We start from the raw sequence: 26906 nt of genomic DNA, 5'->3' as shown, positions 1-26906 counted from the left end.
GCTAGAACCATTGTTATGCAAGCATGCTTGGCATTTATTGGCCTAATACCACATCACCAAAATCAATTTTTTCTACTGGAGATTAATCTTCAAATATGGCATGATTTAATGAGAACTCATATACTGTTTTTGAAAGTGTATTTCTTACGAGCATGCCCAGTAAGAATGGTTTGGTAGTCTACTCAAGTTTGTAGCTTTCTGGCTGTGTGGATTTTGTCTGAATTCAGATTGTTTGTTCATTAATATAAGGATAATTTTATATGGTATTTTCACCTGAAGTTGATTTCTTGAGCCACCTGCTGAAAGCCATTGCTGCTACTAAACAATTAAACTATGAAATGGTATCTTCGTAGCAAAATATGTGAGCTAATTACTAGTCTGAATTCAAGCCTGTCCACTTGGAAAGTTGCTCATCATCATCTGTGTCTTGTGTGAACAGTATCTGTCTTGTCATGGACGAAGTCTACTTCATTTTCAATTTAAGAAGCTGTTTAAGTTTTAGAACTAGCACTATCTATTGTATGAGAAACTTGGCAAGTCCTAAGTGAAATACTTTCAATATGGTCTGCAGTAGAGAACGTCTTTTCATACCACTGCTATAGGCAGATCCAGTTTTAGGGAGATCTGGTAGACTTGGCACTTTTGTGCCATCGTTATTAGGATAGGCTATATGGGCAGAACCATGATACAGAACAAAAATTCAGTACTTCTGAGTGTAACAACACACCTCATTCTGCAGTGACATAAATGAATATGTAGATTTTCTACAGTGAGGTGAGTCTGGCTGGCTAACAATGAACCAAGCAGCTGCCTGAAGTGAAGAAACAAAAATGGGTCTGGGGATGCCTCCTGTTAGTACTATTATGGATATTTTGGCAATTTTTTCTTTATATGGTACCAGTTTTGTGCTCACTCCTGACTTATAACCTTGATTTAAAAAAAAAAAGTAGTAAAGGCATTTTAATTCCAGGCTTCATATTGTTGTGAGAGAACAACTTGAAAATGAAGATTCTAGATACTTGAAAGAAAAGTCAAAGGCAGCATATAGTGAATGCAAATAATTTTTAAATTAATAAATAATAATAGTACATTAGATTAGTATTTTTTTAAAAAGTATTTTTTAAGGCAGACTGAGCATCTTGTTGGGTTCTGGATGATGATGTTTTTATTTTTTATTTTATGCTAGTTTCCATAACTGCATGTGGAAAGGTCAGTATATATTCTTAGAGAGTTGAATAGCTCATCCTTAAACTTTCCACTGGAAAGAGGGGATCTAAAAACCCAAACCACTTTACTACTTTGTTTGTTTAATGTTCTTTTGGAATTGTACATAGAAGCCTTACTCATGTAGCAAAATAACAAGTAGCAAAGGCTCACATTTTGGGTGCTCAAAACCAGTGAAAAGATGAAAGGGAAAAACAAAAATCAAAGCACTTAATGTTTGTGTAAAACTCCCACAATGTCTCTGTATCTTACTGTTTTCTGTTTCATAATCATGCGGATACATACCCTGAGACATCTTTAGCAGAACTAAATTAATTTGTGTTTTATGAATACAAAGAAATTATACCCTCAAAATGCACTGTAGCTTTAAAAATGCATTTGTTACAAAAAAGGAACAAACAGTACCACCTTTTGCAGTGGGAAATTTGGATTTTTGTGTTCTTCTGGGGACTGTAAGTGTTCTATTTCTTAAGCTGTGCTAAGATCTTTGTGTAGGTGGTATGTAATGTATGTCGTTTTCTTCATATGTAATATGTGCAGTTTTTCTTCTATGAATTGAGAACATTTTTCTATTTCAAGAAAAAGAAACCTTTAGTACAGTTGAATGAATATAATTGATATCCAGACTTCCTTTATTAGTACAATTGTTTAAGCAGGCATATAATATAAAGGGATTTTTAATGAAGAAAAGTGATGTTAGTTCATCATAAAGCATCAGATTAGAATATAATGTATTAGCTTTTCCTATAGTAGCCTATTACTGCCCCTGTTGAGCTACTTCTGCTTGCAGTGTTTGGGTCACAGCATGAGCCACAAGTGCTCCCTAAGCCTTAGACGACAGTCTTTTTCTAGCACGTTTTCAGAGTACAGACCAACTGTTTACCCCTATGACAGTGTATGCAAACAGATATACAGTCTGTTTATAAATGCAGATTGAAATTTAAATGCTTTATATTGAAAACATTATTATGTCCTGAATTTAGATGGTACAGTGAATGTACATATTTGGATAAAAGAGTTTTTTCATGCTTTAGTGTCTTTGCTACTCTCATATATTTTTTGAATTGAATTTGTAGAAGAGCTCCTGAATTCCCATGCCCTTTGTCATTTCTTTAAGCCAGGTAATCTTTCCTTTCAATCACCTCATCCATTTTTTCACATCAAGAATTCATAAAATGTATGTAGGCAAATTTCCCAAGTCAGCGCAGAAGCTTATCTTCTAAATTCTGTTTTGTTATTAAAGCCTGGTACCTCAAAATTAAAACAAAAATGTTTGCCAACAATGACATTTTGGTACTTCTCATAAGCTTAGAAACAATCTCCGCTTGGCTGGTGTCTGGATTACTTCCGTGTGGGTTGGCACCTATGGTGAGGAGCATTATTTTTGAAATGGAATTGAGCCAGTAGATAGGCCCACATTCTGCATGAACCACAGCGGGGCGGGGGGGTGGGGTTGTGGTGTGTTTTTTAATACATCAATGTTAATCTAACAATTCAGGAGGCTTCAACTTAATAGCTGAGGATAGGCAAACCTCAGAAATACACCTGCGTTTTAGAAAAAGTTGGAAAAGCACACAAAAGTGACGTTCAGATGTGTGTAGAAGTCACAAAGCTGTAGGATAGGTTTGGAAATGTTCCTGGCAGTGATTTTTTTAGCACTGCCAAAAAATATGATGACGAATTTCCACTTTGGAAATTGGGGATGAAAGGAGTACTTACCTCAATATTACAGGGCTACTAAAAAGTTTCATTCTAAATATGTGTGAGAATTTAGGGGGAGAAGAGTGTGACTGTGGGCCTGTTTATCCCAAATAGTTTGCCTATCCTGGCACGTAAGATAGTGACTTAAGAAAAAAGTGGTACTTAAGAAAAAAGTGACGCAGTCATAGCTCGCTCTGATCTCGGTCAAATGTCTGTGTTATGTCTTGCTTGTGCAGGCCAAGGTCCGAGAGCTAGAGGAGAAATGCCGGACACAGAGCGAACAATTTAACCTCTTGTCCAGAGAACTGGAGAAGTTTCGACAGCAAGCAGGAAAGATTGATCTCCTGAGCAGTAACTCGGTGGCATCCTCAGATATCCCTGGTTCTCCCGGTAAATCTCTGTCCCAGTTAATGAATGGAATAGCCACTTCTATAGGCAAAGGTAAGGAGCAGCATTTTATTTGTAGGTATTTGTTCTGCCCTGTAGGTTTTAAGACGCAACTCAGTGATGTAAATAGAGTTTGTACAAATGGAGGATAGAATTTGCTCCTGTTCCTGTTTTGTCACTTGTTTAAATTTCAGAGTATCTCTTAAGCCTTCACTGAGTTTTTTTGAGTTTTATTCAGGCAATGCTGTGAGCAGAATGCTCTCTAATTGTTGTTGGGTGTAGTGATGAGAAACCTATTCAGTGTTAAAATGATGTCTTCCTTATGTAAATATCTACTTCTCTTGGAAGAAGAAAGGCTGTCTGCATATACTGGCTTTGCTGTAAAACCTTCACTGTTTCAGGAACAGGAGTTGGTCTGATATCTTGTTGAAGTAGCAGTTCATGGGGAAAGAAAGCAGAGAGACCCTCATACTGCATTAGCCATTACATAAAAGAAACTTGTAAATAGAGCTATTTGGGTAGAAAACGGGAAAACTGAGTAGAATATTTTGACAAACTTGAAAATGTGTTTTGTTTAGTTGCATTTGTTCAACAGAAAATATGCACTTCTCTGTAAAAACTTGAAAGTAAAACATTTTAAAAAATGTCAATGGAAGCAAACACTCTACAAAAACAAAAATTGTGTCGCAAAGAGATTTTGATTGGCAAGGAGTTTCATGGGATGTATTTTAACAGACCTGAATAGGGATAATATCTACAGTTGCTTACTAAACTGTGGAAAGGTGTGTTTCAATTTTTAACTGTGTTTAAAATAGTATTTGAACATATAACTGCCAGGTGTTTCAGAAACAGACAAGTCACAAGAAAAATATTGTTGAATTGGAGAATGTAAACAAAAAAAATTATATCTGTATTGGTGTTCTTATACTTACAGTGCCTAGTATCTTCAACACAGTATGTGTTTTTACAAGATCTGTGTTGAACTTTTGCCAGGTCATCTCCTGTTGCCAGAGGCAACTGCTTTTCCTAACTACACAACATTGTTAACAATTATTTATTAGTAAGAAAATTTAAAAGATCAAGACAAGAGGTTACCTGAGGACACTTGAAAGTATCTTGCATGTAAATCACATGCTAGATTGTGTATTATAACTATGTTGTTATCAAGGCTGAGCAATGTGCTCACCAGCTCACCCATGCTACAATGACTTTAACTACTTGTTCTGCAAAGGAACACTTGTCAGGTTTTTTCTATTACTTACAAATTCCCCCTGTGTTGTTCTAAAGTAAGTATGAAGAGGAACTGGAAAAATGAGATAGTCATCTATAGTCAATAGTCTTTACTTTTTTTTTTATTTCATCTTCCTAAGCTTCTAGAAAAATTCTGAGGCATAGGGCCTAGAAATCACAAATAATTTCCCTATGATTACAGATGAGCAGTTATTTTCAGTGAAGGGTGCTAAACTCAGTGTGAAACCAAGTCGAAAGGAACCAAGGTGACATCCTTCTTTCATTTCACTTCAGTAACTTTGTACTTTGTATGCCTTGGTTTTTTTAACATAAAATTCGAGCTGTTTGCAGTCGTGCCCACTGTGGTGTGTATTAGTTTACAGGCTTTTCTGGAGCTGCCAGACCTACCTGAGTGGATATTGAAGTGCGTTAAATCAGGAACTCAGAAGGCATTACCTGATAGCCATAAGAATTTAGTAGAAAATTCCTTACAGGATTAGCTCCTCATGTCTCTTAAGGACAGGATTTTCAAAGCAACAATTAGTTTTAAAGGAAGGTAATTAGGTGTTGAAATGTCCTTTAGGCATAGTGAAGTTCCAGTCTGTATCTCTGGAATTGATCTAAATAGGCCCCAATCCTCAAATAAAAATCAAACCTTTTTGAGGTCCTCAGTCAAACTCTTCGAACTAACTTATATTTATTCTTGAAATACTAATGGAAACAGCTTTTAAAAAAAACTTTAATACATAACAAGCAGAAGTCTTCTAAGAACTCGTGGACTAAAAGCACAGAAAACACAGGTAGGTTGTACTGAAGTAATTTAAGGGCCTTGCTCTGTAAACCTTTTCTCATAACTTCTTGATTTTTATGCAACTTAGAATTCAGGGCCTGCAGCACTGATGTATAAACATCAGAAATCCTTGGACAGTAGTCGTTCTCAGTATGAATGCACTGATAACAATAAAGTAATGTTTAAACAAGTGGGCAGGATTTCTAATTATTTAAATCAACCAGTTCACAATAATGATGGTAATGCTACAGCAAGTTCTTCAAACCACAAGTGTAATTATTTTTATTATGTGTGAGGAAGAAAGAGCACAAGAGGGAACACAAGGACAGCTTTCAAATCAAAGAAAATGACGGAAATGAGATCAGTTCATGACCAGCTGCTTTGCCTTAATTGGTGATGTTTGAATGTATCAGGAAATGAAATAAACCTAGCCAGAATAGATTAGAGCATAAAAAGTTCACTCTAAACATACAATAATGTCACAATCAGATACAGAAGCCCTAAGATTTGTTATTAATCAGATAAAAGGCTCATTTAAATGGCCTTTATAGATAATTTAGGTAGTCCATAATGAATCAGCAGTTCCAATAAATAAAATGGAGGGTTTAACTGTACTACAAGTATGGCCAGCTTTAACTCTGCTGAGATATTAAGTCGGGTGCTCTTCCTGGCCTCTTTCCTTGAAAGGGCATTCTTCAGAATTCCTTAACAGATATTGGCCAGTTGTGGGAAAATGAAGGCCATTTTGAGAGTATATGGATTTTATGAGACTTTATGGGGAAAAAACCCTGTGGCTTTATAAGGTTCTTCTCTAGTATTTAGAGAGAAAAAGAGATGTTTTTAGAAGCTGCTGCATGTTCTTGTGAACTGACCTCATGTATTTTTCATTTTTAACTCTTATTTTTTTCCAGAGTGCAAATATAAAAGGAAAAGTGCATTTTTTCCCCTTACTTTCCAGTGAGGTAACAAGTTATAAAACAGTCTTTATAGGTCTGATTCCTCCACATTCTGTTGTTCAAGCACAGGGACATCAGTGAAATTGCTTTGGATGAACAAGAGAAGGTAGTTTGAAATTGTTTCTTATTTTGGAGGTAAAGTTAGGCCAACTTTTAAATACAGCCATTTTTGTCTGTACTTATGTATTCACCATCTGCAAAAGCAGACATCCTTTACAGAAATTATCAGGAGATTACAGAGATCCAGAGGTTTCAGGAGGATGTGCTTCATGCACAGTGATTCTCAGTTTTGCTTTTTGCAAAGGCATTGCTTGATGATGCTTGTGTTTATTTTTTTTAATCCAGCTGTGGCTCTGCATACATAGAATCAGCATGGATTTACATATATTGTTTAAGCATCCGATCACCTTTTAAAAAACTCTCTTGTTTTTTGGCAACAGAATACACAGGAGCTAACTGCTAATGTTGTATGATACGGGTTGCCCAAAATCCTGTTCTTCACAATTTATTGCAGATATTAGAATACCTTGAAAATGCAGTAGTTTTTAAGCTGCTTTAAGAAATGTATCACATTGTGGTCCCAGATAAAACCAGTCCCACAGCATGGGAAAGAGCCTTAGAGGATCTGCTTCTGTTATTCCACACACTTTCATAAAGAGACACGAGTTGATGGCACTCAGTGCAGATTTTATTGAGCAGGGAGATGTTACATTGCACAAACAGCCAAATGAATAGAGAAACAGAGGACACTGAAGGCAGCAATAAGTCCAGTTAGGAAGACAGATCCATTTTGCATAGGTAGATTTTTGGCAGAAGCTGCATTTCCACATACATTGATGGATATGGGTATAGAATTACTCTGATGGGAAGTGAGGTATCCAAGTAGGCTGTACCCAGTTATTAGCACCACCTGGAGCCATAGATGTGTCCAGTCACATGATGCAGTTGCAACTACTACACAGTTTTCTCTCCTACGTTTTAAGGACTCAAGACAAATTTTATGTACCCTGTTTTACAAGTGGAAAAAAAAAGACAGTTGAATATCTTCCAGCATCTTGATATTCCTGGAGTTCTTGATAATCTGTGTTCCTATCCTGGATATCATCCTATATGTATGCAAAGCAAGGACTGTATTGTCCAAGAATCTTTCTCCACGTTTTGTATGTAGTGCAATTAATTTAAAAACAAAGCCTGAAAAATCCAGGAGGTATGAGACCAAACAGCAGTTTCCTTTGAATGAATAATCACAGTTGGACCAGTTATTTATACACTTGGTGCTGACAGGCTGGTATGGCAAGCACATTAACAGTAACAGAAGGAGCTAAATTGGCTAAAGGTTTTTGAACGGGGATGGCTTTCCTGTTATATATGTGAGAAAGGTTCCAAGAATAAAAAATGTGCCCTTTCCCAGCCTGGGGATTGCTGTAAGCGGGCTCGTTGTAATTAAATCTTTTGTATGATGACTTGTATATTTCCCTGCTGTCAATATGCTTAAGCTGTCCTGCTGTAAATTACAGTGATGCAGAGAAAATTAATCATATTGGACTAAGGAGCACAGCAGAAAAACTCTCTGATTATATGTTTTTGGAGCTTATTCTCGTCTGCAATATGAATAAAGAGGTTCCACTGATGATTCCTGGTGATGTGTGTCTGGGAAGCTTGCAATTCAGTAGTAAAACACTGCTGTTCAGACTTCTGGCGGAACTGGAGAGGAAATGCTGAGCCTACACATATCCAGGGTCTGAAAAATCAGAGCATAGGCTTATTATGTTAATGAGAGAGAAAAAGGAGAAGGCACTCTGGATATCTGATTGTGTCAGCACTGCCCTAGACTCTGTGCTTTGCTATAACTTCTGCTGATGCTGCAAGTATAATTAGGCTCAGTTTACAATTTCCTGTTTGTTTTCATGTGGATTGGGGTGTAAACTAACAGAAAAGGAGAAAAAATGTAGAAGTATTTCATATTACATTTTATTAGTCTCTCTCGCAACCTTGATGAAGTTGTTCTTTTTAATTGTCTCCCCTCACCATTAGACCTGGTTTTCACTTGAGCCAATAGAATCATAGAATGGTTTGGGTTGGAAGGGACCTTAAAGATCATCTTTTTCCAACCCCCCTGCCATGGGTAGGGACACCTTCCACTAGACCAGATTGCTCAAAGCCTCATCCGACCTGGCCTTGAACACTTCCAGGGATGGGGCATCCACAACTTCTTTGGGCAACATGTTCCACTGTCTCACCACCCTCATAGCGAAGAATTTCTTCATTCTCTAATAGGGGATTAGAGTGTTCAGCCTCTTGTAAGGCTGCCTCCTTAGGTCCTTCAAATGTGCTGTATAAACTGTCATTTCCTTTTTATTTTTAAGTGCTTTTAAAAAGTACGATATAAATATTCAAAAAGCATTTCTGGAAACTTTTCCTTTTCCATAGCCTATGTCTTCTATTTTTAGAAACTGGAGGGATGGCACTGTGATCAAATTATGTGTTTTAGTACTGGTGTTAACAAGGAGCTCTTAAAAAATATGAAACTGGTGCTCTTGGAACTTGCTGCCCTGCAAAAAGCCAAACCACTTCCTTCATTTCAAAGTGAATATCCTGGCAACTAAATTAGTAGCATTTCAGTTGCTTTCTTAGAATATAAATGCACAGCTTGATTCTACTTTCCAATATATGGCAGAGTCCCCAAAAGACAGAAGGGTTCCAACAGTAGCTTTTTAGTGCTGGGTATTTAAACAGCATGTTAGAAAACTTCTCCAAAGATATCAAGGTGCTCAGAACAAAGGTGGACTTCTTTTTCATTAGGGGAAACACTAACTTTGGTGTGGGGTTTTTTTTTATTAAAATACCTTCATTTTCTACATTATGTTCCATTACATATTGTTGACTTATGTAATTTACTGAAAGGCTGGGAACTAGTAGGCTTAGCTACTTTTATGCTCTGAGTCTACCTACCTTAATATTTCTCTAGAATGTTTTCTAGCAGGAGAAGGAAATAACTCACTGCTGCTTATTAGTTGGCAATGCTTTTGCTTGAGAACAATTACATAGTCTCATGTGTGTTTTGTTTACTGACAGGTCATGAAAGTCCTTCTGGAAGTCGTTGTGTGATTTCAGAGTTTATAAGACCCCTTCAAATATCTGGAGACAAACCAGAACAGTTGTCTGTCAAACCTACCTTCCTGTCCAAGTCAAGATCTGGTACCCCAAGATGCAGATTTGATTCAGACGTGAGTCCCTCTAAATTTGTTACTGAACATGTATGTTATGGGGCCAAGACTCCTCTTCTCCAGGGGACCGATGCAAATTGATCCACCTGCTTTTAAAAAGCCAAGAGATAAATGTTCTCATTTTGAGACAACTTGGGAACATGACCAGTGGGAATTTAACTGAGAGTTTCTGTGAAAACCTCGGTCAGAATTTCTGTCTATGTCTGTTTTGGCATATGTCTATGTTATGCGGGTTTATTATTATTTTATTGTATCTACCAAAATGTGTGACTTTGATACAGCTTGGGCAAATAGAAGAGAAATCCCATGCAGTGCCCTGTCCAGGCAGATATGCTCTGACAAAGAAGTAGCTATTCTGCAGGACTTGTTCTTTGCCTGGTTTTCATGACATATGAATCTTCTCTCTACAACTAGGCTGATAATTGTAACCCCTAAATAGCAGTTTCCAGCACACTCTCCTAAACTGATTTTGAGCCTGTAACCTGGAATTGAAAGTTGCAGGATGTTGTCACTAAACTCTTCCACCATTCACCTTTACAGCTTGTATTTAATTGTACTTTTGAAAGGTTCTCTTCTTCCTTTCATAGAAAGGTTTTCTGGTTTTCAGTAGAATTCTAGTAGAAAGCCAGTGGGAAGCTCAGAAGAGCTTTACAAAGGTGCCATAGCAAGTTGGTTGTTGATATTTAGGACAAATGTTAAATATAAGTAGGTACAGGACACATTTTGAAAACTTTATGGAAGCCATGAGGAAAGGATCTTTACATTTTACCCCTTGCCTTACAGTCCTGAATCCCATTCTTAATCTTTACAAAAGTAAATAAATTGAAACTGTGCGCATATTTTCTCTCTATTTTATATTCATTGCTGCTGAACCTGTAAAAGTTTATATAATCAAAATGTTTTAAAATGGATCGCAAGCCTGAGTATCATGTAGGATATTCAACAAAATAGTAGATTCTTGTATAGTAGGAATTCCATGGACATATCTACGGATTATCCACAAATAAATATATGTGTATATTTATACGTAGCAGCATTACTGAGAAGTGGTAACATTCACTGCTTTTTGAAGGGGCCACAGAAATATCAGCCCGAAGTAGTCAAACCAGAAAAAGCAGGTTAGCAACAAGACTTAGGGAAGCAGAACTAACAGCAAGGAGCAGAAGAAGTTCATGTCAAATTTAATTCCCTTTTTCTATTATTTTTGAGTTATCTCTCACTGAGAATGTCAAGCCCTCTTCCGCAGAATTGTTCGTTGTGTGCCTTCTAGGATGTAATTATGAGATATGTGCTTACATTATGCAAGCTCACAGAAATGAAGCTTCATTCTTTTTTAGAGGTATCCAGACCCAGGGGAAGAGTGTAAGAATACAATCTAAAAATGGAACATCATGCTGTGAAGTCTGAAATAAAAAAATGATACTCTGCAAAAATATATCTGCAACTTCCCTCATTGTTATTAGGAGCAAAGTCTTCTAGAATAAGCATTATTTGGTTAGTTATGAGCTTTGTTACATGCCCATAAAAAGGTATCAGCATGATAACCCTTGAAAATTTGCCTGCATCCCCAAATGCTACACAGGGGAAGAACACCTTTTAGCTGACTACTGTTGTCCTCCTCACTGGAAATGGAGTGTTGGCAGAGTAGAGTTATGCTAACTCATCAAGCTAAACCACCTCTTAAGAGTTAATTCAGACGAAAAGTGACATGACTCAATATTTTTCTGGTGCACTTTTGTTCCATACTGGGAACCAAGCCAGGGACCAGTTTAGGCCTGAAAGTTGCAGTTCAATATTCACTCTGCCCAGATTGTAAAATTTCGGTCAACTTTAGGACAACTTATCTTATTTGATCCCACTGTTAAAACTAGTATTTCTACCTTAATTAAAGTTCTCTCAAGCTGAGTTTTTTTTCCTAAAATGGTGCACAGCGAACTGTAAAATAAGTGGAGGAAGGAAGTGCATCTCTCACTTTTCAGATTCTACTAGGCTCAAAGCATAACAGAAAGAATTACTATTTTACCAGTGAGATATCTAGTGCAGCTAAAGTAGGTGGAGTCTGTGTTGATTCAGCACCACAATTTAATCTCCAGGTTTTGTAGACCAGATTTATAATGGAATTAATGTGTGGCTTTGCAGAATTGAATTGAATATGATGCTAAATTCAGAGGAAATGTATTGCTTCTTTCAGTTAGTGGAATTCAGCAGGTGCTGCTGCTGTGGATTGGGGTTGGCAAGGGGGTATAAGATACTCATTGTTCCAAATGTTGGAAGTCAACACTTGCACCAGCTTTAAAACTCAGCATTTGTCTTAAGTATGCAGTCACTGGCATTGGGTTTCTACTATTGTTTTCCAATTAAAATATTAGGGTTTCACCCTAGGTTGTCTGTGTGATCATATAGCTGTACTATGCCCAGAAACACTGGGCATATCACTTACAACAGGTCATCTTGGAGTAACTGACTTTATTGTACTTTAACAAAGACTTTTGTAAAAGGTTAGTCAGGTGGGTGAGGTGGTCAGCAAGCCTGGTGTGGTTAAGTGGTGCCTGTTTCTTTAGTCAGCAGCATGAAAGGAAATGGTGTGTGGTCAATACTACCTCTCTTTCAGCCATCTCCACTGAACAAATGACAAAGCACCAATCTAGTGGTGCTTTGTCAATTTTGCAAGCTTTTGAGGAAAACCAACATTCAGTCTCAGACAGGTGATCTGACTCTCTAGCAAGATGTCAAGGAATTAGCTTAATTTCTTTGCCCTGTTAGAATCTGAATTGCAATTCTTTTTTAGCCTAAGCTGTTCTAAGTAGAATTAACCAGTTCTATTCCATGTTAGAATTTAATATGGGTTTTTTTAAATGTTGCATGTTTGCTCTTGATTTATATCACCTGTCAGGAAAACACTGCATACATCTTTTTGAAATCACATGGTCTTTTTTTTTTTTCCCCTCCTCTACAGATGGATAATGATCATAATTCCAATACCTCAAAGCAGAGATATTCTGGGAAAGTCCATCTTTGCATCGCCCGTTATAGGTAACAAAACTAGCTCATTCTATGTATGTTTGCTATATTCAACATTTGGTTTTGCTTCACTTTTATTCATGCACTCAATTATTACCCAGAACCAATGTTAGGGATATCGGACCCCTTTTCTGTTTGCACTGGCTGCAAAATGGTGCCATTTCCATGTGCTTTAATTGTCAGATAACGTTTAACATGGCATGTTTCTTTTACCCACCATTGTATTTCTAGCCTTCAATGTCTAAATAAGATGAGAATGTGTACCTCCTACTTTATAGAGGATGTCTCAATGTGTTCTTATAAATTGCTTTTTCATCAATGCAAGAAAGATTTAAAAGTTCCTTGCAACTTTACTTTGCACATGAAAATTTCAGATATAAAGTACTATCATGATAAAAATTTCTATGGATGAAAATTTCTTTCAGGATGGGTATGGGTTTAAATACTTTATAAGAAATTTTTACTTATGAGTAGCTTGTTTTAGCTGTAACTTCCTGGTTTTGTTTTTATTTAACTTGTCTCTGTTGAAGTTAGTAAACTTGTGTAAAAGACTGCCATACAAAATAAATGGAATATGGGGACAGGAAAAGACCCCTACAAGTGAGTTCTTTTTAATTGACCTAAAAAAATTAAGATTATTTTGTCCAGGATATTCAGAGTGACCTATGTGAGACATGTGTAAATAAATTCCACAGAAAAGGATGTGGGTTTAAGTGTATAGCGCTTAAGCAAACAGGTTAGGTTTCATGGCAGCCTGTTGTGATACAGTTCACAACAAAAAATTCACCTAGATTTCACTCAAAATGTATGTTTCAGAAGGTAAGTGAAAAGACTTAACTGAGGAATTACCTTCCTGTGCAGCCGTAGAGCTGTGCACCTTTTTCTGATTAGTGTTCAGACGTGTGGGGGTTGTAAGTGAACACACGTTTTCCATCTGTACTCCACTGCAGTTACAACCCTTTTGATGGACCAAATGAAAATCCAGAAGCAGAGCTCCCCCTTACGGCAGGAAAGTACCTTTATGTGTATGGAGATATGGATGAAGATGGCTTTTATGAAGGTATTTTTTTTAATCTCTGAATTCATGCTAATTCATGCAGATTCAAATCAGTTCATCTGCCAGACATGCTCCTAATTCTTTCCTTCATCTACTACCAAATCAGTTGCTAAATTTACCCCTATCATCATTGTGTTAATTAACAGAGTTTCTGCACCAGCAAAGGCGCTCCTTGCAGGCATAGCTAATTATAAGATATTTTATATTGTCAGCTTTTCCTATTGGCAAGATTTAAGTTGACAAGAAAGCTTATTGGCAGTTCTGGTTTTGGCCTCACTGAACATTTACATTCTCAAAACTGTGGATGTTGTTTATATACAGTTTTCACTTTTATCTTCTTCCTTACCTTGTCCACTTGCAAGGCATGCAAGAGGTATGCTCCTTCCAGGATTTTAATGGCATTGTTCTTTCTCACTAGGGGAACTTCTAGATGGACAAAGAGGACTGGTTCCTTCAAATTTTGTGGATTTTGTTCAAGACAATGAGACACGGTTATCAAGCACGTTAAGCAGTGAAAAAGATCAGAATTTTATCAACCATTCAGGTCCTACTTTGGAAGGAGATCTCTTGGAGATAAGTCCACCAACTCACATAGACTCTAGTGTAATCAGCAATGGCGCAGGGACTCTGGATGTGAACATTGATGAAATTGGAGAAGACATTGTGCCTTATCCTAGAAAAATCACCCTTATTAAACAACTAGCCAAAAGTGTCATTGTGGGCTGGGACCCACCAGTAGTGCCACCTGGATGGGGAACCATTAGCAGCTACAATGTTCTGGTTGACAAAGAAGTACGGATGAACATAGCCTTGGGAAGCAGAACGAAAGCTCTTATAGAAAAGCTTAACATTTCTACTTGTACATACCGAATATCAATTCAGAGCATTACAAACAAGGGTAACTCAGATGAACTGCAGTGCACTTTGTTAGTTGGGAAGGATGTCATAGTAGCCCCCTCTAATCTTAAAGTGGATAATATCACCCAGATTTCTGCTGAGCTGTCCTGGCTCCCTACAAATAGTAATTACAGCCACGTGATCTTTCTTAATGAAGAAGAATTTGACATTGTCAAGGCTGCTAGCTACAAGTACCATTTTTTTAATTTGAAGCCCAACATGGCCTACAAGGTGAAGGTCATGGCAAAGCCCCATCAGATGCCCTGGCAGCTTCCCCTGGAACAACGAGAAAAAAAGGAAGCCTTTGTGGAATTTTCTACATTGCCAGCAGGTTTGATAGTTTTCTCCCTACCCCAAAACTCTCCAGTTTCTCTGAAAATTCTAGATAAATTAATCTAACCTTCATCTTTATGCTGTAATCCCTGTCACATTCATGAGCAGACTGAGGATTATTAGATTGCTTTATGGTATCTAAAACTAATTCCTGTCCTGCCTTATTCTCTTCTTTGTTCCTGGGTAAGGACTGAAGCATTTCTGGGAGATAAACAAGGGGAAGCCATGCTTATCATCATCATAGATCCCATGCTAAGTGTTTCATCAGATTAATCTCCATTTGTATTTAAATTGTCCAGTTATAATATTTCTGGTAGTAATCTATTTTCATCGGTGCGAACAACACTGGTTAAAAAACAGTTATTACTTCTGACATTTTATTTGTATGTTAGTTGTGTGTCTTAAAGCAGTTTTTGCAGGGATGATCCAGCCCTTTTCTGTAATGAAAAACAGCACAGACATCTTAGAGGACCACACAGTCACTTAGGGGATGTGAATGCATTTTGGTTGTGAAGTTGCAATCACATTGTACAATTTGAATTTGTAAAGATAACAAATTGGTCATGTTTTGGCAAGCCTGAGGTTTTTTCCCCACCTTGCTTTTACATTAGGAATGATGATAAGTGTTACCAGTAATTTCCCAGTATTTAAAACAGTGAAGTAATGTTGAAAACTAGAGCTGAAATAATGTAGTGCATTTAAGTTATAATCTCATAATTTTCGGCATGTATGGCAGTACCTGGAAAGTTTTAACATCTTTCCTTATAGATCCATGTAACCAAGGTCATCTAATCAGGGACAGTTAGAAGACTTCTTATATATTCAGACTTGCAGAGCACTGAATGCCTCTGAAGCAGGGACAGTCAAGTACAAGTGACTCCTGGCGAGTGAAATTTCAATGGCATGTGCTGTGCTATGGCTTAATCAACTCCCTGCTGGGATTTGATTCTAGCAAAGGGGCAGGAATTAGTTCTGGTCTGTTCCTTGGCTTGCATGACTTGTATGTAAGGAGACATGCAGGATAGTAATGCTGGTTAAGCAGAGAGGGATTTGAGCTTATATGTCTACTGCTTTTGATGCTGTTGATTTATAGTTTCAGTAAAAATGTCCTCAGCCCAGGCATTTACTCTTTTGTCTTAAATTATTTCAGTGAGATAAGTGGTAGTGCTATTATAAAATCTGCTAAGAGGGGAGGGCATTTTAATCTTTGTGTATGTTCTGTGGGAGTTGGCAGATACTGCATAGACGATGGCTTGAAATTATTAGATCTGTTGACTTGTTATTTGGGAAAAGCCTTTAGAGTGAGGTTTTTTCAGGCCAAACACTTAACATGCTCTATCTCCCTCTAGTTGCTGAAGTATGCTAAAGCTATAAAATGAGCGGCGCTCTGTTGAGGAGCTAAAATGCAGCAAAGCCGCTGCTTTTAAATCCAGAGATCCCAGAATCTTTCCCACCACTTCATTTCAGAGAGCGTTTTTACAAAAACACGTCAACTTTTCACTATTGTATAGCAAAATAAAATAGCAGCTGTTGAAGTGATTAGAAGCTGATGCTTGTATTTCAAAAGTAATTGAAACAAAAAGATAATGATGCCCATGAAATCAGTCAGTAATGGGAGTTAATATCATAGTGTGTCATGTTTTTCTCTTGCAAATATTATTGGCTTCAAGTAATCACATCTCTCTTCTTCCAAACTACAGTTAAAAGAAGAAAAATAGAGAAAGCGTCTGTAATATGACGTTTTTTTCTCTCAGAGTCTGGATTATTTTTCCAACTCAGATACCTTCAATTGATCTACATTGTAAGGGACATGTTTCAAAGATGAGTGTAAACTGTGCTGAGAGAGTAATACAGGTACTCTGTGTGAAGGGCATCTTTTTGTTACTGGGCTTCTTTAGAAGATGCATGGGGTGAGTGATGTCACATAAACCTTTAATTGTGGTGAATGTCCGGTTTAGCAGACAGTGCAGCACGAACTGCAACATAACTGGCCACAGGCAGCTGCTAACATTTGTACTGACATTTTTCTAAGGGCTTCAGTAATGTTTACAATCGAATATATGTGCTTGCTTTATTTGAAGGTGAGAAGCTCTGCTCTTTACTAGTTGGGTCAGTGATACCCGTATAGAAAAGGACAACGTCAGCCACTTATACCAAAAAGAGAGTATGGATCAGTGAATATTTTAAAATTTTCACACTGTATGAATCTCAGGGTTTTTTTAGGAATCTGTTAAGCAAAAATGAGATAACTGCTTACATTTCAAAACTAGAGAGAGCAGATGCATGACAAGTACAAGACAATTAGAGGTCACCTTTTAATTTTTCTCTTTGCATAGATATATCATGTTTTGCATGATTTATACTTGAAAACACATTGCTTCCTGTTGGACAAAAGTTGCATGATAGCTCTCTAGTAGCTGAGCAATTGAACTCTTCTTCTTGATTCATCAAAGCATTAGAATTGCTTAAGTTAAAACTGAAGTAGTTCTCTTTTGGGTGCTCAAATCTAAAATAGACATAAGTACGCACAGGATCAGGACCAATGGGACTGTTACGGGTTTTGAGCTAATTTAGGTAATAAATTCATGAAGACCAAACTTTAGCAGAATTCTGAAACAAACATTTATGTTGATGACCAAGACCACCAAGAGTCATCAAGAGTAATATCTCATTTAATGATGGGGGAAAATAGAAACCATACTAAGCCTTGGGCATTACAGTTTATTAGAGCTCTCTCTGTTACACCCTATGAAGGTCAAGATAAGACTCTGGGGTTTGTTTGGTTTTAGGAGAATGGAGGAAAGGGGATTTCTCCTGCAGGAGAAGGTAAATGTCATTGTTGTAGACAAGGTACTGGACTAGAGAAGATACATTCTTTCTTGTTAACTGAGGAGCTTTGCTGGATTGGGAGTGCTGGCTGTCAATAAAATAGGTTGGTCAGGGAAGCTTAAATTCAATCCTAAATAAAAATCTACATCTTGGCCAGGAATAGTATTAGGTCAGCTTGCATACTTTGGCCTTGCAAGTTAAAAGTACATTAGAGGTGCAAGGGATGGTATAGGTGAAAAATTCATGTTGTGCCTGTAGTGTCCTCAACATGACCATAATTTCATTTCCACGTGCACTAGAGGAAGAAATTCAGTGACAGCAAAACTACTGAAATGCATTGACAGTTTGCCAGCATATCTGGAGGCTGAGGCTTGTGTGATACATACACTTGTATCATGATCTGTTTGGTAGCAACAAATGCACACAGTTAAAATATTTGTAGCTTTTTTGTTAGACGAACAGAAATTGGTTGTGCTTAGTTCACTGGCAAAAGCAAACTCACAGCAACCAAGGTTTGTATTCTCCCAGTTGTTACCCAGAGATGGCTGCAGCTGAACCCTGCTTCTGAAATGTTTTAGCATGAAACACTTCTCAGGGTTTGACTGTTAAATTAGCACAACAGGATGTCTGAAATATTCATGAACTAATCATCTCTATGATATTTTTACTTTGGCTTTCTGTCCAAAGTAGAGCTATTTATAGTACGTTAATAACGTCTTTTAATTAAGGATGTACTTGATGTGCTATTACACTAACATACTGTAAATGCCTTAAAAGGTTAGTAGGCATAGTTTTTTCTTCAGTGCAGAGAAAAGACTTCGAGTCCTTTAAACCAGTGTGCTGCTGGTTGAAAAGGTTAAAGTTTTGGCTTGCAGTCCACATTGCACATTATTGTCAATGTGCTTCTGGCCCATAAATTGTAACCTGGAGCCACTGATAGTCCAGAGAGGCAGAAAGTGATTTCAGAGTATGTGGTGTGCATTCAGTGCAGAGATATATACCAAAAAGTAATTTGCTGTCACTTGCAGGAGTTTTCCACTAAGTGCCCTCCTGGGCCTTTTTCTCCCTGCATTTTTCTGTTAACATCATCTGCATTCAGGGTGAATATCAGTTATGCAGCCTGGAAGGATAAAAATAGGTCCAGAGCAAGTTGCAAGTACAGACCATCTAGCAAAGAAATGCAACTTAGTTACTGGCTGTAAACTGAGGGTTAGTTCCTGGTTCCATGACCTGCTGAGTATATGCTTCTGTTTTTACATAACAACTGCAACACATTTTGTTTTCTTGAAAAAAAACCCAACATGCTTTGAGATCTGTAGTTTCCAGCCTGCAAGTATATCAGTTGATGTACATAATTCTGATCTAAGGCTCAAGGGTGAGTAGTGTTGTCTGTCTTAGGTCCTCCAGCTCCACCTCAAGATGTTACTGTACGGGCTGGATCCAGCCCAGCAACCATACAGGTGTCCTGGAAACCACCAACTCTGACAGCAACAGGGACCTCCCACGGCGCCAGTGTCACAGGCTATGGTGTTTACGTGAAAGGTCAACGGGTGAGTTCCCCTTCTAGCATTATAGTGACCATCTACATTAGCTGAATTTCACCTAACAGGTAAAGGCAATGATAAACATGTGACAGCACTTTGAATGCGTGCAGGGTTTTCTCAGTTTTCAGTAAAACCTATTCTTTCGTTTCTGTATAACTTGCTCGTTAGCTTCCTTTCTTTAAGCACTTAAGCTTTTGGACAAATGTGTTGAAAGGATTAAAGATAACTGGTGCCAGTTGGTGTGGAGCCCTAATGTGTGCTCTTGCAGCCCATTCTGTGTTGGAAATAATTCACTCCGTCTTAAGACTTTGAAGGTTGTACTCTAGTGGGGTTGAGGGGAGGAAAACAGATGTCTTCATGCTAGTAAGTTGCTTTTTTGTGTACTCAGGTGGCGGAGGTGATCTTTCCAACAGCAGAGAACACATTGGTGGAGCTAATGAGCCTAAGGAGCTTGGAAGCAAAGGAAGTTACAGTTCGAACACTCTCTGCACAAGGGGAATCAGTGGACTCTTCTGTTGCTGCCATACCATCTGACCTACTGGTGCCTCCAACCCCTCACCCCAGAACTGCTCTCAAATCTAAGCCATTAGCAAGTGCCGGAGCCCCAGAAACCAAAGACGAACATTTAGGTCCACATTTAAAAATGGATGAGTCCTGGGAGCAGACTCGTTCGGCATCCCCTGTTCATGGACACATGCTTGAGCCACCTTCCCCTAATTTTCACAGCCCGCTTCAGGGGAGGAGGTCTCCATCGCCTAACCGAATACTCCCTCAACCTCAAGGCACACCTGTCCCAAATACTGTCGCAAAAGCCATGGCAAGAGAAGCTGCACAACGAGTTGCAGAGAGCAATAGGGTAAAAGCAAACTTTTTCTTAAGGCTTTTTTGGGCTGGCTTTATTCATTGTCGCACTTTCCATCAAAGAATTTTTTCATTGTGTGCTTTAAGGAGCAGCTAATAATTCCTAAACCCTGATGATGTAGTTTGAGAAAAAGCAGTGTGCTAAAATTCTGTGCCATCTTCCACAAATATGCTTGTAACCATAAAGAGTATTAATCAGCCTTTGATCAGCACAGAAACCCCATAACATAACACTAGAAATGTTGTCTCCAAAAATGCAGAGCCTTACTTGCGGGGTGGGGTGGGGTGTGGAAGTAATCATCAAAGTTTGTGCTTGGATCCTGCAGAAGTCAAAAAAGGGAGGCTTGTGCCTATGTGAGGAAAGTCAACCTACTACTGAAGTACTTTGAAAGAGACCAAAACAATAAAGGGCAGTTTAAAAATGGGTCTGGAAATAAGGAGATAGACGAAAGTCCTAAGCAGACTTACTGTGAGAGCTAATCTTTTTGACAGTTTACAAAATGAGGACAGTCTCATTTCTACAAGGGAATCTTAACTAGCAGTCAGATAAGAGGCATGTTTGTATTCTAAAACCCTCTGCTTTTTCAAAATAGCAAATAGCAGTGTAGATGCAAGTAAAGCACTATTTTTTATGCTGTCATGGATCCACAGGCAATTTTACATATTTGCCCCTCAAGAGTGCCCCTTTCTCAGTACCATACCTTCAGAGATGTTTACAAATGCTTCAACATAGCTGCCATGTGAAAGCTTTTCATTACAGCTCCTTTTGTAGCTGCTAGAAGCATCACTGTGCAAAGGAGACTCCTGGTTTTGAAACCATTATGACCCATGGCTGCTGTAGCGACTCAGATGTTTGCTACTTAATTCAAATCCCATATTTGAGACTCTTGGGTCAGCATAGCTGATGCGGATATATCCTGACAACATGCTCTGGTTTTCCTACCCAAGTATACAATATTTAAATACTCCCAGTGCCATGCGCCATGACATTCTCATCACAAGCTGCTCACAACTGTCTGTTACTTGTTTCAAGCTCCAGTGTCAGTCATTTTTTCTTATATTCTCTTGGTCCTTCATCTGGTAGTCGTCAGTTATGTCCAGTCTTTCGTCTCCTATTGTATCACCAGAATAACTCCATTAATTTTGACAGTTCACACATGTTTTAACAGCCCAAATTTATTGACTGTCCCTGTTTTGGGACAGAATTGAGCCAGTGGGTGATGATACAACTTTTGGGAAGCTGAATAATTCTGGATTGAGAAGGTCTGGTTAAATGCATATATATGCATGTGTATATTTCTCACTTTTCTTTATAAATAAAGCAAACTGGAATAAATGTAATAGAGGGAGAAAAGGCAATTAGTTTCTTTGGCACTCTGATGTGAAAGCTGATTTAACAACAATATAGGGAAAAGGACACGAAATACTTTTTCTAGTTTTGAAAATTGCTGACATAGCATATGCTGTGAACCATGTTTAATTACATTAATTCTAGTAGTGCTTGAAATGTTTAATTCGGGGATCTGGACAGGAATTTGCAGATGGATTCACTCTAAATTAAATCAAATTCTGCCAATGATATTTGTCATGTTTAGTCCTCAGTAATAGAAATTCTTGCCTTGTGGTAGGCTGCTGCAGAAGCAGCTGTGTCTTCTCCCTGCCCTTCATCCAGCCTGTTAGATGACTGATAGTTATTGTAAGAGTAAGCAGCAGAATTCAGTAGCTGAGGGTAAGAGTCACTTCAGAGCAGAGGAAGGGCATGAAGTCTAATTCTATAGCTTTTTTTTGTACTGAGGTCAAAAATGCTGTTAGCGGCTAGGTCTTCTGCTAACCCTCTGCCAAGGAGAAGTTAGTGTCTTTGTTATAGCAGCCTTTGACTGTAGAATAATGAGAATTTTGACATAAGTGGTACCAGGAAGAAAGGCAGCAGATGAATTGATGGTCACATAAAAGCATATAACTGTTTATCAGCAAGAGTAATGTGACAAGCAAAAAATTCTTGAAAACTTCTGAAAGGTTACAGTCAGGGGAAACTAACATTGTTTTAAACCATGAATGTATTTAAATGTTGTATTCTTGAGTCCTTATAGTTACCATTTCTTCCATTGGTTTCAGGAACAAATATGCTTTACAATTTTCCATTTTTTGTTGCTTTGTTAGATGGAGAGGAGGAGTGTTTTTAGCGAAAGGAGTAATGCAGCCCAGTACACTAACTCAGATGATGAAGAAGATGGTTATGACTCTCCTAATGTCAAAAGAAGGGGGGCTTCAGTTGATGATTTCCTGAAAGGGTCAGAACTTGGAAAGCAAGTAAGTAGTCTGGTCTTGTTGTGTCAGGTGTCTGACATAAACAAGTATTTTATGAAGCTCAGCAGGCTATCCAGGTCACCACCTGATTTTTGTAGCCATATTGGTAAACTATACGGACAAGCAGCTAAATTGTGGCAGAGTAGGTGAATGTCCTGTTAGTGGAGCATAACACTGTCTAATGGCACCCGAGTGCTTGGCACCATGCATCTGTAGATTGTTATCCCAAGCAACAGTGTTAAGCACTGGAAACTGAAAAAAATTGAAGTTGGAAAAAACTGAAATAGAAAATGTAACTGGAATGTCATGTTTGAGCTCTGGGCTTTTTTCTCTATGATGTGTAACTACCGCATATGAAAACATGCTGTGAAAAAAGGGAAAGGGGGAAGGATTTTGTGTTCCATAAAAGCCATAACCTGTAATCCTAATTAGCAGAAAACCAACACCGTATATACTTGGCATGCTGTAATGAATAGAAGGATGTTGCCAGAAGAATTTTGCACATCTGCACAGCTTTTAGTCTTCTCCCACTGAAAACAAATGTAACATAATCTATTACATTACTTTTAAGAGAGATGTAAATTCTAGCAAAGAGATATTTTCTTATGTCTTAGCATGGTCAAATAATCCTATTAGCCAAACATCTGACCTCCCATGTTGAAGGGTCCAAGCAATGGCATTCCTTCTATTACCGGTTCTGAGACTTTCTGGAATCTTGGTTCTGATTTTTATAGAAGTTCAAGCATTTTATAAATGTATAAACATTGCTCCAAATTTCCAGTGTTCTAAATACATGACTTCAAGATTTTATTTGGTTCCATCTTCACATACAGTGGTTCCCATTTTTAGAATACATGCAATTATACTATGCTTACAAAATGTGCTTCTGGGTGAGATGCATCTGTACCTTTGAATACCTCTATAATCTGGACACAAAGAGGCCAAGATTTTCTAGCAGGACCAGTGACCTTATTAAGAAGGCCCAGTGTAAAAAGTTTAGAGTGTTTGTAAGGGACGAAGATCAATTTCTTTCTTCTTCTTCATATTTAACCTTGGCAAATGAACTTGGGGCTATCTACCACGTGAATACTTGCTGCTTCATGTGGACTTACTACCTCCGATCATTAAAGGGTGGTTTGGAGTGTGTCTGCTTTACCAAGCTCTACAAAATAGAAGGTTTGGATATGAACATTGGAAGGCTGGGAACCCTTAAAGTTATATCCCTTGAAGCCTAAAAAGATTAAGCTCTGTTATGTACTAGGAATGTCCTCAAAGCTAGATTTGAAATCTCTCTGGCTACAAGTATTTCCAGATCTAATTAGGTTTCAGATTTGGTTTTCACGTAAGGCCGAAAGAATTCTTCGCTGGTTTAAAACACTATGTCAAAAAATGCACTTTGAGAAATAGCAGTTAAATTATGCCTGGGAAAACAGCTGCAGTGTGTTAAGTGTAAATTAATTATTAAATTTTTATTTTATAGCTTCAGAGATATACCTGTTTGTAGTTTAATTGTTCATTTATTATTTAATTTAGTATTAGTATTTAACTGCTCATTGTTTATTAAAGATGATAATTTCTACTGCTTGGTTTGTTAGTGAAGAAATAATTGAAGAAAATTGGAGAAACCTAATCTGTGGTGGTTTTCTCCATAAGAAATTATTAGTTTTCTAATTTCATTATAATGCTCATGTGCTGCTGGTATCTTCCAGAAGCAAGTGCTATTCTGTATGGCGATTCCCTATCAAAGGTCTTTGGCTTTCTGTCAGTTGACTTGCCTTACTCCATAGATAAGAGTAAAAAACTGCAAGCAAATGCAAGTAACATTAATGTTTTTTTATCAAGATTTTTATTAGCATTAGATATGGCTACTAATGGAAATCCTTTGTGTCTGTCGCATTGTATTTTGTAGGAAGATACACTGATTTTAAACTCCCCAGTTTAAAATGCCCCACAAGAGAAGGGTGGCATGGGTCACAATTCTGAAACAATGGTGCAGTATCAGACTTTCTTTGTGAACTTAGACTTAGAAAGTTAGACTTTCTTGCCAAGATCCTCAAAAGTATTTATCACAGAATCAGAGAATCATTAAGGTTGGAAAAGACCTGTAGGATCAAGTCCAACCATCAACTCAACACCACCATGTCCATTAAACCATGTCCTGAAGTGCCACATCTACACATTTTTTGAATACTTCCAGTGATGGCGACTCTACCACCTCCCTGGGCAGCCTGTTCCAATGCTTGACCACTCCCTCTGTAAAGAAATTTTTCCTAATATCTAGTCTAAACCTCCCCTGGCGCAACTTGAGGCCATTTCCTCTCGTCCTATCACTCGTTACTTGGGAGAAGAGACCAACACCCACCTCACCACAACCCCCTTTCAGGTAGTTGTAGAGAGCAATAAGGTCTCCCCTCAGCCTCCTCTTCTCCAGACTGGACAAGCCCAGTTCCCTCAGCCGCTCCTCATAAGACTTGTTCTCCAGCCCCCTCACCAGCTTTGTTGCCCTTCTCTGGACATGCTCCAGCACCTCAACGTCCTTCTTGTAGTGAGGGGCCCAAAAGTGAACACAGTATTCAAGGTGCGGCCTCACCAGTGCCGAGTACAGGGGCACAATCACTTCCCTACTCCTGCTGGCCACACTATTCCTGATACAGGCCAGGACACTGTTGGCCTTCTTGGCCACCTGGGCATACTGCCGGCTCATATTCAGCTGGCTGTCAACCAGCACCCCCAGGTCCTTTTCCGCTGGGCAGCTCTCCAGCCACTCCTCCCCAAGCCTGTAGCATTGCATGGGGTTGTTGTGACCGAAGTGCAGGACCTGGCACTTGGCCTTATTAAACCTCATACGATTGACCTCCGCCCATCGATCCAGCCTGTCCAGATCCCTCTGCAGAGCCCTCCTACCCTCCAGCAGATCAACATTCCCACCCAGCTTGGTGTCATCTGCAAACTTACTGAGCGAGCACTCGATCCCCGCATCGATTTAACGTCATTTACCACAACTCTCTGGGCTCGGCCATCCAGCCAGTTCTTTACCCAGCAAAGAGTAAACATGTCTAAGCCATGAGCAGCCAGTTTCTCCAGGAGAATGCTGTGGGAGATGCTGTCAAAGGCTTTGCTAAAGTCCAGGTAGACAACATCCACAGCCTTTTGCGGGAGAAGGATGGACTTCACAACTCTGAGAGTTATATTCCGAAGCCCTTTATTGTCTTGTCTGACTCCAATATATATCATAATTTTCGCTTAGTCACTGCGCACACACTCATGATTGGTTACAACTTGTTACACACACTATTGCAATTGGCTATATACAAAATATCACGCGCTGTCCACGCGCCCCTCACACAGTCAGGATTGTTGCTTGCAGGTGTTCCTGTTTTCCTCGCTGCTTCTTAGTTGTTTATCACAGCTCCTTCTCCTCAAGGCCGAGCCGTGCAGATATCCAGCTGTTTACCAGCTTCTCAGTGCCACAGCTCCTTCTCCTTAAGGTCGAGCCATGCAGGGTGATCCCAACAGCCTTTCCCTCATCCACTAGGCGGGTCACCTGGTCATAGAAGGAGATCAGGTTGGTCAAGCAGGACCTGCCTTTCATGAACTCATGATGGCTGGGCCTGATCCCTTGGTTGTCCTGCACATATACATCTAGGTATCTCAATACCTCTGAGGATCTGGGTCAGTGGGCTTGTCAACCAAGACTAGAATGGGAATAATAATTCTTTCTTTTGTCACAAAAATATATGAATATATTGTTTTCTGCAAGCTGTTGATTTGCTCTGTAAATAGATAATAAGGACAAGGGAAGTAAGTATCGGAGATAGACCTGAAATTCAGAGACAACATTTGCAGGAAAGGCAGTGCCAGAAAACATGTGAAATAATAACCACAAGTGCATGGAATGTGTGGCCATAGACTTTTCACTGGAAATCTGCATGTGTTACATGCACACAGTTACTGAACATAGAGTATATATGCCCTATTACATACAGAGTTAATTGATTGCGAGTAGAATTGCATAATTATTCCTTATATAAAATCTCCTAGTTACATTTTATACCTCAGTTAATATAGTGCTTGAATTAAAAGATTTATTTAAATACTTGAGTGGCTATTTAGCAGGGCATCCCCATTATTAGAACCACAATGGATAAGCCTTGGAGACAGTTTGCTAGGTCTCTGTAGTCTGATTGCCCAAGCAATCAGGGCTTTATTCCAGCTGTATTGGCCTTTGATAATCTACAAGGCATTCTGCACTCAGTTGGGCAACTTTTGTAGTACTGTGCCAGTGCAACCCCCAAGTTATTTAAATACAGCAGAGAACAGGAGTACAGGAGTGACTTTCTATAAAAAACTGGACCACGATTCTGCTGGAACTGATGAAATAATGAAATTTAGTATGAGACCCACAAAGTTTAGATGTGAAAAATGAAGCATTAGAATATTGTCCGATCTTTTAACTTCAAAAAGAAACTAAAAACATTGTGCAGCTGCTGTGGCTTTTTTTCTAAGATGATCCTAATACAATGCATCTGAAGTATCTGAAAA

At 38.5% G+C, this 26906-nt stretch overlaps 1 protein-coding gene across 7 annotated transcripts in view; it reads left to right on the top strand.

The window, feature by feature from the left end:
• RIMBP2 (RIMS binding protein 2) overlaps positions 1–26906 on the top strand; it is a gene marked incomplete at both ends in the record, with an annotated part of 156231 nt that overhangs the window by 105246 nt on the left and 24079 nt on the right. For all 7 annotated transcript variants that reach the window (XM_082007799.1, XM_082007802.1, XM_082007801.1 and 4 more), the window contains 8 exons: positions 3162–3366; positions 9364–9515; positions 12472–12548; positions 13487–13596; positions 14012–14821; positions 19051–19202; positions 19585–20052; positions 22218–22367. In XM_082007799.1, coding sequence (XP_081863925.1) covers positions 3162–3366; positions 9364–9515; positions 12472–12548; positions 13487–13596; positions 14012–14821; positions 19051–19202; positions 19585–20052; positions 22218–22367 — 2124 coding nt within the window. The remainder of the gene's footprint in view (positions 1–3161; positions 3367–9363; positions 9516–12471; positions 12549–13486; positions 13597–14011; positions 14822–19050; positions 19203–19584; positions 20053–22217; positions 22368–26906) is intronic.

This window comes from Phaethon aethereus (assembly GCF_964289735.1).
Source record: "Phaethon aethereus genome assembly, chromosome: 17".
Taxonomy (NCBI): domain Eukaryota; kingdom Metazoa; phylum Chordata; class Aves; order Phaethontiformes; family Phaethontidae; genus Phaethon; species Phaethon aethereus.
This window is presented reverse-complemented; position numbering and strand designations above follow the sequence as displayed.